This window comes from Carassius carassius, chromosome 29 (assembly GCF_963082965.1).
Source record: "Carassius carassius chromosome 29, fCarCar2.1, whole genome shotgun sequence".
NCBI lineage: Eukaryota > Metazoa > Chordata > Actinopteri > Cypriniformes > Cyprinidae > Carassius > Carassius carassius.
Genome location: NC_081783.1, coordinates 1677073 through 1691969, shown reverse-complemented (window position 1 = coordinate 1691969; position 14897 = coordinate 1677073). Strand labels below are relative to the sequence as shown.

The window sequence follows — 14897 nt, the reverse complement described above, 5'->3', positions numbered from 1 at the left end:
AAATTACATTTGTGACCATATTATTATTATTATCGTTATCGTTAATCGTTAATCGTTATTATTATTATTATTATCATTATTATGGTTATCATTAATATAATTATTTTTATTATTTTTGTTGTTGTTGTTGCTATTATTATCATCATTATTATTAATATTATATTATCGTTATTTTTATTATAAATTATATTATATTTATGGGACAAATATAAATAAAAAAAAACATGATAATTAAATATAAAAATAATAAAATATTTTTTTATAAAACAAAAATAATAATATGATTATTATTACTATTGCATATTTTATTTTTTTAAATATGTTCAGTCTTTTTGATTTAAAAACTAAATAAAATAAAATAAAAGTCATTCTTCATACTGTTATAGTAAATAATAATAATTATTATTATAATTATGATTATTATTATCATCATCAATATTAATACTGTTATTTGTGGTTTATATAAAAAATATTAAAAAAACAACAAAAATATCATACAAATTATTATTTTTATTTCATATTATATTGTTTTTTAAATCACAATTTTCCAATATGTTCTGCATTCTAAAATAACATCATCAACAACAACAAAAATAATAATAACTTTTACATATTACAGGTATTTTATTGCTTTTATATATATATATATATATATATTGCATATTTTCAAATCAGTTCAACATAAAAATAATTCTTAGTAATATCTGTCCTAAAAACGCTATGATTGGACCATTGGAGAGATGTTGTGAATCTGAGCATGACTCACAGCTCTCGATCTCCAGCGTGCAGTTCTGCTCGTCCAGTGGGTATCTCCTCAGGTCCATCATACAGGCCGCAGTGGTGGTGATCCTGAAGCAGAGATTACTGATTACTGTACCCCTGTTGCTCAGACAGTAGAGAACTGCATCAGCAAGGGTTTGACTCCCAGGAAACACATGAACATCAATCATACACCTTCAACGCAAAGCAAGTTGCTTTTGATGAAAGCATCTGCCAAATGAGCAAGTATTAAACTTGACCTGATCTTGAGAGGACAACCAAGATTATTACCTGGAGACCTGAAAACTATGGAGGTAAATCAGTAGCAAAACTCGAGAGGTTGAAGATCTGAATGTGAGAACTTGTCATATTAATATTTGTATTTGTAAGTTAAAATTTACACTCATGGCTCTGATGTGAAGAGTTGAATCTTTCAATTTGCACACACAGACAATGATCAAAACCCCGTGTTTTGAATTGGAAGTTGTAGATTAATAGTCACAAATGTGTAGAATGACATTCACACAAAGAAAATGACATACACACACGTTTACGACATATTTACTTTTGCACTTTACTTCAGTTTCGCTGCACAACGTCAAGTCGGCACTTACAACCTCTCAGATCTGGAAGTACAAGTTCAAATCCTAGCGCTCTGACTTTTGCTACTCTTTTTGCGGTATTCTGTTGCAAAACTCACTTGTGCACTTGTATACGCAGATGTGAGAGAGCAGAGCTGGGGGCGGGGCTTTGGTGCGAATGAAGACATTTTATTGGTCGATGCCCGACCAATGAACAACGCCAATTGTTTTCACTGAATATCCTTAGCTTTGACAGGATTTAAAGACACTGCATTCATTTTGCCATTCAGGTATTATCTGGTAGACAAATAATGCAACATATTTCATATGTATATCCCACTGCATATAGCAGAGTAAACTCGCTGTACCAGAACATGCTTTAATCTCACCGGCACGCGGTCACGTGGTTCATGGAGCTATCAATAGTACTAAACTAAACGTTTTGTCAATATGCTTGAAATGTATTAATTGGGACAGGCAGCAGTTTTATTATATTTGCAGCGATTTCTAGTAATTTGTAACACAAAAAGTGCATTGATTATGCATGGATAACTGCGTTGACTAATGACTATGCGTTACAATAGCATTTTATACTGGAAAATGGAACAGCATTATGTTCTCATACTCCTCCTTGGCAGTTAAATTTGACTAAACAATTAAGTGTAACTTTTAACCAATAAAATAACTGTACTGAATGTTAACTCAGTCATGTTTAGTTAATTTGAAGAGATCATGGTACTAAATAATATGCGCAATAATTATGATTCATGAATGACCATTTAAAATATAACATTTTCTAATATGGTTATTATTTAAACTACAATAACTGCAGTATTTAGGTTTAAATTCCAGTGCAAAGAGGCACGCTTTAAATTAGAGGCATTTGGTGGCCAGAAAGATAATATTCATATGCAATTCCATTGCTTAAACACTAGATGGTCTTGTTGATGTTTAATAAATACATGTATTTGGCTCTACTAGTTGCTCAAAACAGTATTTCTGGTCATAAGTGCTTATTTTTTAGGTTTTGCTGTTTAATGTACATTTAGACACTCGATTTTATAAAATAAAATAATAATAATAATGTTGCATTTAAAAAGGTTCATTACTGACAAGCAAATTAGGAATTTAACCCAATGAAGATGTTAAAATTATTTTTACAAAACATAAAAATAATAAAAACAGCATTATATTGCAACTCTGGTAGAGTGATATGCAGTGGGATATACATATGAAATATGTTGCATTATTTGTCTACCAGATAATACCTGAATGGCAAAATGAATGCAGTGTCTTTAAATCCTGTCAAAGCTAAGGATATTCAGTGAAACAATTGGCGTTGTTCATTGGTCGGGCATCGACCAATAAAATGTCTTCATTCGCACCAAAGCCCCGCCCCCAGCTCTGCTCTCTCACATCTGCGTATACAAGTGCACAAGTGAGTTTTGCAACAGAATACCGCAAAAAGAGTAGCAAAAGTCAGAGCGCTAGGATTTGAACTTGTACTTCCAGATCTGAGAGGTTGTAAGTGCCGACTTGACGTTGTGCAGCGAAACTGAAGTAAAGTGCAAAAGTAAATATGTCGTAAACGTGTGTATATGTCATTTTCTTTGTGTGAATGTCATTCTACACATTTGTGACTATTAATCTACAACTTCCAATTCAAAACACGGGTGTTTTGATCATTGTCTGTGTGTGCAAATTGAAAGATTCAACTCTTCACATCAGAGCCATGAGTGTAAATTTTAACTTACAAATACAAATATTAATATGACAAGTTCTCACATTCAGATCTTCAACCTCTCGAGTTTTGCTACTGATTTACCTTTATAGAAAACTGACCCCAGCGCAGCAGGCATGCCATTGCATGCTTGAACCAAACTGGCTGTTAAAATGACACGCAAAAAGTTTTTTCTCTCTGGAAGAAGACTCTTATACTCAAAAATACAGTAAAACAGTTTTCAATGTGAATATCTGTTAAAAAATTAATGGATTTCTGCGATCATTACTGTAATTTTCAGTCACATGATCTTCAAAAATCATAATAATATGATGATATGCTGCTCAATAAAACATTTCTGGTTGTTGAGAAAAGTTGTGCTGCATAATATATGTGTGGAAACCAAGATACTTGTTATCCTATTCATATATTAAAAATAATTTATATAAATCATTGTATATTTCTACTTCATTTTGTGAATTAGCATCAGTCAGTTTCCATCATGATTAATTAGCTAACATTAAAAAGTCATGAACTTGTCACTAACTTTGATTTGATTTAAAGCAGCACTTATTAAACTGTTTTTTACTGTATGCATCTTTTTCTTACTTCACCGAAACAACATTTGTGGTCAGTAAGTTTGTCTTTTGTGAAAGAAATTAATACGTTTATTCAGCAAGGATGCATTAAACATCAACAGTGACAGTAAAGACATTTATTATGTTACCAAAAAAAAAAAAAAGGGCTCTTTTTGATTTGATGTAAAGATGGCGATTAAACTTGCGCTTTAGATTTTTGTGGATTGCATTTTTTCAGTTTCCAGTTCTGTCTCTTCAGCAATCCTCATCCCTGTCTTGGTTCCCGGTCATAAATCAGCATGAGAAAAACATTAATACTATCGAGGTTCCTCTGCACCGTCCCACAATCACAACTCCACAGGAAACGCTGGAAGAACTGGGAGCTCTGGGAAATCGGGAAATCAGGCCAAGATGGCAGAGGTAAAAATAACAGGCTATTAATAGGTGGCTACATCATCAGCGAAAGTCTCAGTGCATTTGGGTGTCTAAGAGATGGATGGATGAGAGAGTTGTTGGAAAGCTGAGGAGAGTTCGAGGTGGAGTTGGTCTTGATTCCCTTATCCCTCTCTCTCTTATCATTGTTAACCCTTTCTTAAACTCTTTCATCTTTGAACCCCCTTTCATCTTCCCCTACTCTTTCCATCTTTCTTTCACTGCATACAATACTATCTGTTTTCCAAATGATTAAACGCTACTGTTCCAAAGTCTGGGGTCAGCAAGATTATTTTTTTAAACAAATTAATGTTTTTATTCATCACGAATGCATACAATTGATCAGAAGTGCCAGTAAAGACATTTTGCATGTAACAAAGGATATCTATTTCGAACAAATGCTGTTCTTTTGAACTTTCTATTCATCCGTGAATCCTGAAAAATAAAATCTATATGGGTTTCCACAAAAATATCTGGCTGCACGACTGTTTTCAACATTGATAATAATCAGAAGAATAATCATCTAATATCATATATATATTTTGTTTGAACAACATATGTAATAACATGTCATTTCTGTTTGAAGTGTTAATGCTTTTGAATTAAAACTTGTAATAATTAACGTTATTTCATCAGTTATTTTGTTTAGTTATGGACTTGCTTTATACAATTATAATAAGTGCCACTAAACTTTTCCTTTAAGCACACATTACATCTGACAGCCAAAAGAATTAGTATGATATAAAAGACCAAAAACAAAACAAAACAAAAAAAACCTTAAAGCAATGACATCATATCCTGGATGTGTTTATTCTTCGTCAGAGTGGGCTAATATGATTTCTTTGTCAGGTGTTATAATTGCCCCCAACCATTGCAATCACTCTGATTCCTATTAAAAATTTCATAAGACACGTTTAGTTTACTAAAAGATGGAAAGTATATTTGTAGCAGTCCGTGAGTTAGGAAGACAAACGTAAAATAGACTTTCCCCCCAGTCTCTCTATTTCTCTGCTCTCCGTCTCACTGTGGCCTGCTGCTTACTGCTTGATTTGTATCCGCTAGAAGAGGGCTTGGCTCAATATATTAAGAGCAGAAGGAAGCTAGGCCTGACCCTCACCGGTTTAGTGCCGCTTAACGCCTCTGGCAGCTTGTATCAGCTTGAAAAGGGTCTGAGGAATAAAAGTCGGAGCTGTTTACTCTCTAGTGCATTGAAGCCCAGCAATGCCCAGATCTTCTCATCCACATGCATTCAAGAGCGTTCTTTTTACCAGCACACTAGACTTTATCTATCCATCTATCACTGGTGGGCCACAGCGCTACGGCACAGGTTCATGTAAGGCTTGGGTACAGACCCCAAGGCAGCATGTGCAACTTTATTCCAAACGACCTTGTTTACTAAGGCTTGTGCTGCAACACACCACACAGGGGTCTCACTAAATTACATTATGATGGCGGCGAGAGGACGAGTTGACAACACAGCAGCCAAAATGGTTGTCCTGAACTGGATTTTGCACACTTAACTAGGTGATTTTATTTAATTTTTTTGCCCTCGTGATGTTTGGTCATTCTTGAGAGAACAACTGTACATTTTTTCATAATCAAAATGGTATGAAACTTAGTACACAAAAGAATCAGGGACATGATTCAAAAAGATTAAATGGTCTCGTCAACAATTATTGCATTGGAAATGTAGTGGAACTAGTGGAAATGTTTGGTACTGCATCCAAACAAAATCTGACTGGAACCAAACTTTTTGAGATATCAACCTCAAATTTGAAACACAACTTCATTAGATGTATAGATTTGTCTTCCATGCAGGTTAGGAGTAAAACATATTTTGGAAAATATATATTTCATATAAAATTTTAACATTTTTGTGCATTTTTCATAATAAACTAATAGAACAAAGTTTCACTTTAAAAAAAAATTCACTTCAGCAATTATGTGTATAATCCAAGTATAATCCTTTAACAAGATAAATCAGCAAGATTTACAATACTTTAAATTGGAAATTCCATTATAAGGTTTATGCTGAAAAACGATTACATTATTATAACTATTATAACTATTCCATAAATATAAATTAGTACCATACATTCCGCTAAAAATACAAAACATTAAATAGAAATACAATTTAAATATAGTACATTTATTTCATTTTTGACCATTATGCGAACAAAAGAAAGTTAAAAGTATAGCAACTGTTTCGAAAAATGGTCTCTATATGAAAATTGGCTTGGTGACATCATCAGATGTGAAAAGTCATTCGAGTGGGCATATATATAACGTGCACATACGGACTAGGAATGCACATTAAGAAAGTGTTTCTGGAAAAAAAGCATAGAGTTAAAGCACCAAGGTCATGGGTTTGATTCACAGGAAATGAATGAACTACTAAAATGTGTACTTTGAATATAAATTGCTTTTGGATAAAAGCATGTGCCAAATGCAATTTGTTTTTTTAATTACATCAAAAATGAAAATTAAATCAGTGTGCACATACACACAAGGAATGTGCATTAAAAAGTGAAAGCATAGCAATAAAATCACCAAGGTCATTTGTTCAGTTTCCATGGAAGGCATGAACTGATATAACGTGTATAACTTGCTTTGGATAAAAATGTTTGCCAAATGTAAAAGAAAATTAATGAAATCAAGCCAATTGACAGTATCAGACTTCAGAAATTTTGCAGTGATGCCTTTCCTGTCTAAGTTTTCCAGTTGCCGCTGTTATATTTACCTACCTTTACACAGAGAGATAGCACAGGAATGTGTGATTATTATACAAAACACAATAATGCCAGCTATAAATAGAAGCTGACCTATCCTGCCCTTAGACATCTTCAAGTCGCTGGAAAAAAATAACAACAGCCCATGCACTATCACCTCCATATAATAGGCAACCTTTTCTGTAAATGAGAATTAATGATCATGTCTCAGTTTTATTGTTTGGCTCATCAACTGTAAATGAGAAGGTAAACAGAAGACCTCTTCTTCTCTCAGTCACTATGTCTAGTAATTTAGATGAGCTTAAGTCTATTATTTCCTAAATTAGTCAACTGCATTAAGACAGAAGTGGCCCTAAATGTGCTGTAACGCTTCTTAATTGGGTCTAGTACATAGCCTTGTTGAACACCTCATAACGCATTCTTACCAAGTTATGCTGTGTGCTAAGATGCTGTGAATGTGACACATCACAACACAATAAGCTGATTACTGCTAAAACTATTCGTGACATATTTTTTTAATTCAGACAGATGACATTTTGTTTACATTTAAACAAATGAGACAGACACTAGTCTCAGCCTAAGATAGCAAATATTTCTTTAGACACTTTGCACACAAAAGCTGAAGGCAATGTTTTGATCTGCCAAGTTTGATCCGATTGACTGAATTTACACTAATTTCAGAAGTGAAGGCATTCAGGTTTTCTATCAGTCCATATGGGGAAATGTAGTGTTTAAAAAAGTACTTCACTTATGAAAAAGAAAAACATGGTTATTTGAGTTAAAACACAGATTAACCATGTTTTTATGGAAGCACATGGGTAGCGATATTCAATTTGCAATGTAATATGCAAAATGACAATGCAATATGTAAAATGGCAATGCATTTCTGTATTTACATTTACATTTTCCAATACATTTGTGCAACGTTTGGTGCAAAATGAAAATGAAAATTAAATTACATAATTTTCATTTGGCATTTCATACACCAGTTTTAATATGTAAAATGAATACTAATTTTAACGCTTTATAAGTTGCAAAATTAAAATGAAAATGTATTACAGAAATGATTAGATATGTATAACATGTTCAAGCAAAAACTGTGGCAAAATTATCATTTAAATGGTATTTTTCTTAAATGCATTAACACTCATAGTCAAGACACTTACGATTGCATTTTCATTCAGTGACCCGCAATGAATGTAGCAAAATTCAATGTGCACATTGAAAATGCATTCCGAGCCGATCACGTGTCCGCCCCCTCGCGCCATGTCAATCACTGCGTGAACAAGGCGGGGCTTGCAGAAGGTCTGAGACTCAAATCTCAAGAAGAGGATTCAAGTGAGAGAACATGGACAAGACCGTTGGTCCGTGTACGTTTTGATCATTTCGGTTTATGACTTGTGGGCGGAGCTGAAACGCTGCTTTCATCTGATTGGTCGAATCGCTCCAGCTTCAGCTCGGTCTTTTCATTCTTTCAGACAGAATAAGAGTCATTGCGAGTGAAGCACTGTAATGTCTGAAACCACCGCTCACTGTTAATTAGCATAATATTTGAATCAGATGTAGCTGGGCACATAATTCGTGCTGCTGCGACTTGCAAGAGACCCTGTTAAATTATTTCTAGGTTATAGTATTGTAGCCTATAAATATTGTCCCACTGATAAAAACAGTGCAAATAGTTCTGTCTCCTTGGATAACAGTGAAGTGGAAATAAATATAGTTAAATTTATGATTAAAATTAAAATAAAATTAAATAGGATTTTTTGGGAAGGTAAGTCTGGCAGTTATTCAGCAACACGAGTCAGACGAGTCTGAAGATCTGAGTTGAATTTGGTGAAACATTAAAGTTCTAGTCTGTGTCAATTACTCTCATAATAAATAATAATAATAATGTTACCCGTATTTTTCGGTATAAGTTGCATCAGTCCAAAAATACGTCATGACGAGGAAAAAAAAATATAAGTCGCATTTATTCAGAACCAAGAGAAAACATTACCGTCTACAGCCGCGATAGGGGCGCTCTGGGGTAGGCTACAGGAGCACTGAGCAGCATAGAGCTAATTTTACTATTTTTATTTCAGAAATGTAACAATATTAATTTTTACAATTATTTATTAATGTCACACACACATACCTAGTGCCTTATGACTTAAAAGATGAGAGTGGTAAATGTTACAGACATGGAACTGTTCAGTCTATTATTGATTTTTATTTCCACTTCACTTTTTTCCAAAGAGACAGAACTATTTGCACTGTATTTATCAGTGGGACAATATTCATACAATACTACAACCTAGAAATTATTTGCAGGTCTCAGCAGCACGAATTATGTGCCCAGCTTCATCTGATTCAAATATTATTCTAATTAACAGTGAGCGGTGGTTTCAGACATTACAGTGCTTCACTCGCAATGACTCTTATTCTGACTGAAAGAATGAAAAGACCGAGCTGAAACTGGAGCGATTCGACCAATCAGATGAAAGCAGCGTTTCAGCTCCGCCCACAAGTGAGAATGAAATATTGAAGCCATAAACCGAAATGATCAAAACGTACACGGGCCAACGGTCTTGTCCATGTTCTCTCACTTGAATCCTCTTCTTGAGATTTGAGTCTCAGACCTTCTGCAAGCCCCGCCTTGTTCACGCAGTGATTGACATGGCGCGAGGGGGCGGAGACGTGATCGGCTCGGAATGCATTTTCAATGTGCGCATTGAATTTTGCTACATTCATTGCGGGTCACTGAATGAAAATGCAATCGTAAGTGTCTTGACTGTGAGTGTTAATGCATTTAAGAAAAATAGCATTTAAATGATCATTTTGCCACAGTTTTTGCTTGAACATGTTATACATATCTAATCATTTCTGTAATACATTTTCATTTTAATTTTGCAACTTATAAAGCGTTAAAATTAGTATTCATTTTACATATTAAAACTGGTGTATGAAATGCCAAATGAAAATTATGTAATTTAATTTTCATTTTCATTTTGCACCAAACGTTGCACAAATGTATTGGAAAATGTAAATGTAAATACAGAAATGCATTGTCATTTTACATATTGCATTGTCATTTTGCATATTACATTCCAAATTGAATATCGCTACCCATGTGCTTCCATATGTTTTTGCTACACTAACCATAGAGTACACTAAACTAACCATAGGTTAACCATGTTTTTCATGTTAAGCATTTGTAGTAAAACTGTGTTTAAACAAATGGTAATCAATCTGCCAAAAAACAACAACAACATGGTAATTAACCATGGGTAATATTTGTAAAGATATGGTTGACACAATGCATTTTTAAGGAAGAACTACCATTATGAAAGTTAGCTATGGTTTTACTAGTAAAATGTTTTTTACATGGTTTTTACTTAGTAAAAGTGTAGTAACTTTGTTTTGTTTTTTTGCAGAAGGATTACCATTTGTATAACCACAGTTTCACTACAAATAAAACGGTTAAACCACGGTTTGTGTAGTAAAACCATGGTTAATTTATGGTAACCATGGTTTAACTACTTTTTTATGGTAGTATACATGGTGAATTTACATAAGGGTTATCACTGGATTGAATAATACAAAATTGTCTTCAAAGCATTCATTAGCAAATAAAACTAAATGTGTATGACTTTGCGTGTCAGTCCGAAAGTCCTTTGTTCAAGTGGTTGATCTTGTCCAGAATAACTAGCAATATGAATAAGTTACTTTAGTTGATTTTAAGTCAACATGCATGCTATGCAATAAAGAAAGTTTCTTATATCTTTAAAAGCTCCAACCACTGAAATTTAAATTTGAAACTAAATGAACAAGAATATGTCTTTGCTGTATTAATAGAAAATGTGTTGACATTAGTCCATTAAAACAAGGAGGACACAGACTGCTAAGCCGTAGCATGATTCACTTCTTGTTTTATGACTCAGAAATTGTATTTAAGGCCTGTGTATTTTCATCTCCTGGCCGGCGTCTGTGTGATTGGTTGAAGTCTTTTAGGGGCAAGATAATCAGATCTACCTGCCTGTGCTAAATTGTCAGACTGGGCTCTCTCAGACAGCTATAGAAGAGTGCTGTTATTTTCCTCTTCTCCTGGTAATTGAGGAACATGCTTTGGCAGGCTTAGTGGAGCAGGGCACCCAAGGAACACGGACAACACACCCCCACTCATCACAAACACACACATTTCCAAACCCCGAAAGCCCATCCTCCAACACTCTTTTATGTCAAACTGCAACAGAGCACAGATTTGCACTAAATTTCAGATGTCACATAAGAGAACGCTCTATTATTGCCTCCTCAACACATGCTCTCACACACACACACACACAGATGCAGTCTCACATGCGAAGGTCTCCATTGACAAAGTAGCACGATGGTATTCCCGAAAGCAATGTTCTGCAGGCCAGGTCACGGCGCTCTCACACATTCCCATCAATGTTTCATCATGTGCATTTAGTATTTCACCTTTTGGGTCACATAAAAATAGCTTATGTAAATGGGCCCTTACATAATGAAGCGTATAAATTATGTTTATTGATTTTGGTCGTCTTAATAACAGTGAATTATCTGCTGCAATGCAGATTTCTTAATTTTTAACCACTCTTCTGATAAGGACACTGCTGTCAGGCTGAGGAACAGAACGCACAATCTGCAGCTTTGGAATTAGCAACAACAATTTCATCCCTTCTAAACATAGACAGCGATGTTGAGTCATTTAATGCATCAGCAGCCAGGGAAAATAAAAACAGGCCTCTGAACACGTCGTGAACGCGTTATGTGGGTGGTGACAGAATGATGAGAGGAGTCAAACGAGAATTCAGGTCGAAAACGACAATGGCGATGACCTCACAGGACGCACCTTAATCCGTAGAGCACAGTGCCGTCGGGATGCAGGCGTATCATTCGGTTCTTGACTGTCACTCCGTGAACGAAGGATTTCTTATCGTTGAGGAAGTAGGTGTCAGGCACCCACAGCTGGTCAGCCACACGGTTATCCAAGGTTAGATTCAGAGGGATCTCTGTGTACGACAAGCGCTTGTCTCGCCAAGCCTGCTGGAAATACATGGTGAGGGTGTAGTCCTAAAAACAAGAGGAACATTTGGAGAAGATGAGATCATGAAGGCTACTGAAAAAGCACAATAATCTTCCCACAGACGAAAACCCAAAGAGTGTCTCTCTTTGTTTCTCTTTGTACTCTTGACCCTCTCTAACTCTAGCACTCTCTATTCTAATTCTATTGTTTAACAATAGTGTGGCTTTTAGACTTGCACTCTATTTACTGCTTGTTTTCTTTAAAAAAATAAAATAACACTAGCTTTTCTGATCTTTTTGTATTCTATCTGCTTTCTTTATTAACAAAAGCAGTTAACAATAGCTTACTGTATTCTTTTCTAATCTATCTGTTTTCTTTTTATTTATTATGTAATTGAAACCTTGCTACATTGTCATAGCACTTGCATAACATTGCTCTTTTGTTGATTTCCACTGTCCTCGGTCGATTTGGATAAAAGCATCTGCTAAATGACTAAATGTAAATGTATTTGGGTTTTAACTTCGTGTTCAATTTGACGTTTCTAGGTATTTAAAGAAATATGGACCAATGTAGGCTACCTTACACTACAAACATGCGACCAACACTATAATATTTTTAGACGTTTACACCAGTTTTTAATATTAATAAGACTGCCGTTAATTAATTCATTTCGATGTTACTACATGAAGCAAGTTGTGTTTATTTTATAATTTTTTGTCCCAAGTCACATGATCAACGTCTCATCAAGCTTATAAAATAAGAACCAATAATACAGTACCAAGAACATAAATTGTCTCTTTGATTAGTTACTGCTAACTCTTATTGAGCTGCTCGCCATCTTTCAGATCATTAGTCAACAAATCCTCGTTAAACACTGCAGGTGGTGTTAGACTCGCAGATGCACCTTTTAATTTAACCCAGCTGAACGCTCACTAAAAACCTCCTCGCTCACAAATCACCCTGTGTTTCGAGTCATTACAAGTGCATTTCGATTCGGATGTGACCATGAGTGATGATGTCCGAGCGTGAGATGTTTGCTCATCCGTTTCCAGCATATTTGCCAAATCTCACGAGACAAATAAGCATCCGCAGCTTCAAATGCAAGCCCAATTATAATTTATTATCAGTAATGTTATTTATGATCAATTATTTATTACAACTGCAACATATTAAACTGAAACAACCCTTTTATCTGAAAAGCAAAAACATAAGTTATTTTACAAAAATCAGGAAGTTGAGGAGCTGTGATCGTGATAGGCTGTTATTGTCCGACTGACAGGCTAATCGGCCAATCACAGTGAAGCATCCGCTGATGTCACTGCTGAACACTATTACACTCTTAAAAAATAAAGGTGCTTCATTATGCCATAAAATAACCTTTTTGTCTAAATGGTTCTATAGAGAACCTTTAACATCTGAAGAACCTTTCTGTTTCATAAAAGCTTCTTTGTGGCGAGACAAGGTCTTTGGGTTATAAAAAGATAAGAAAGAGATGTTCTTTGTCTGAATGGTTCTACAAAAATGTGACCCTGGAGCACTAAACCAGTCTGAAGTCTCTGAGGTATATTTGTAGCAATAGACAACAATACATTGTATGGGACAAAATTATCGATTTTTCTTTTATGACAAAAATTATTAGGATATTAAGTAAAGATCATGTTCCATGAAGATATTTTGTAAGTTTCCTACCGTAAATATATAAAAACTTAATTTCTGATTAGTACTATGCATTGCTAAGAACTTAATTTGAACAACTTTAAAAGGTGATTTTCTCAATATTTAGATTCTTTTAGAACTCTCAGATTACAGATTTTCAAATATCGTCCTATCCTAACAAACCATACATCAATGGAAAGAATATTTAGTGATATATATAATGCATTAATCTCAATTAAATAAATAAATAAATAAAAAATGACCCTTACAACTGGTTTTGGGGTCCAGTGTTAAAAAATGGTTATTCTATGGCATTGCTGTGAAGAACCTTTTACGCACCTTTATTTTTAAGAGCGCAGTTTATTAAAAAAACATATTTTGTTCAGTTTCTCATCTTAATTCTGTACCTTCAGTTATTTTCTCATCTGAACTGTTTTTAAGCATTGCCTACTGGGATGAAAAGCCCCTGATTTTATCGGGGTTTGTTTTCGGGAGTGCTGTGGATGTGTTTATCAGCGTGGCCAGAAGATGACGTTTTTTTAGCCCCATATTTATCTCTCGTGCTTCTCCAGCGGTGACCTGCGAGGGAACTCTTAAAACTGCCAATCGCCTTCAGCCAATAATAACCAGCAGACTTGATAAAGTTACTCTCAGGCATTAAAGGACCAAACCTCCCTCTGAATAAAGAAAAAAGAGCAGATGGAAGACCCAGCTGTGACTCACACCGTCCTGCATGTGCACATTCACACGACAGCATGCGCAAACACACGCTAAACACACCTGAACACACACAGATCCCATACACAAATACAACCCCACTACTGCACTTCTACTTGTTTGTGCACCGCATTTCTGTTACTGAAAAACATTTAAAAATCCTTTCTAGACTGATATGAATCCAAATGATTGATAACCAAGATAAGACTACACTACCGGTCAAAATACTTTTTTTTAAATATTCTATTCATCAAGGCTGCATCTGATGCCTCGGGCAACAGAGTAACCTCAGCGATCTTAAAGGGACAGTTCACCCAAAAATGAATATTTGTTGTTCATTCATTCACTCTTAGGCCATCCAAGATGTATGTGGCTTTTTTCTTCTTCAGTAGAAGAGTAAAGAAGATTTTTCGCTTGGTTGTTGGTGGTTCTTAAAATTAAATTCGATAGTAATTGCCACCTCTAAAAGTCAAAAAAAGCATCTAAAAAAACACAAAATGAATCCCTGTGTCTCTTGATGATATATTGAGGTATTATGAAGTAAAACAATTGGTATGTGCAAGAAACTGAACATTATTCAAAACATGTTTTAGTCTTAGACAAACGGTTCAGAATTATTCTTTTGAACCGATTCTTTTAAGTGAACTATTTGATCCAATTAAACAAACAGACTGAAGCATCTGAAGTTACTCGCTTCAA

At 34.7% G+C, this 14897-nt stretch overlaps 1 protein-coding gene across 2 annotated transcripts in view; it reads right to left on the bottom strand.

Annotated features, from left to right (window-relative positions):
- The window catches only part of LOC132109381 (gamma-aminobutyric acid receptor subunit beta-2-like), a 45614-nt gene that overhangs the window by 16104 nt on the left and 14613 nt on the right, over nucleotides 1-14897 (bottom strand). For both annotated transcript variants that reach the window (XM_059515398.1, XM_059515397.1), the window contains exons 4-5: nucleotides 11652-11872; nucleotides 767-849 (exon numbers count right to left, since the gene is read on the bottom strand). In XM_059515398.1, coding sequence (XP_059371381.1) covers nucleotides 767-849; nucleotides 11652-11872 — 304 coding nt within the window. The remainder of the gene's footprint in view (nucleotides 1-766; nucleotides 850-11651; nucleotides 11873-14897) is intronic.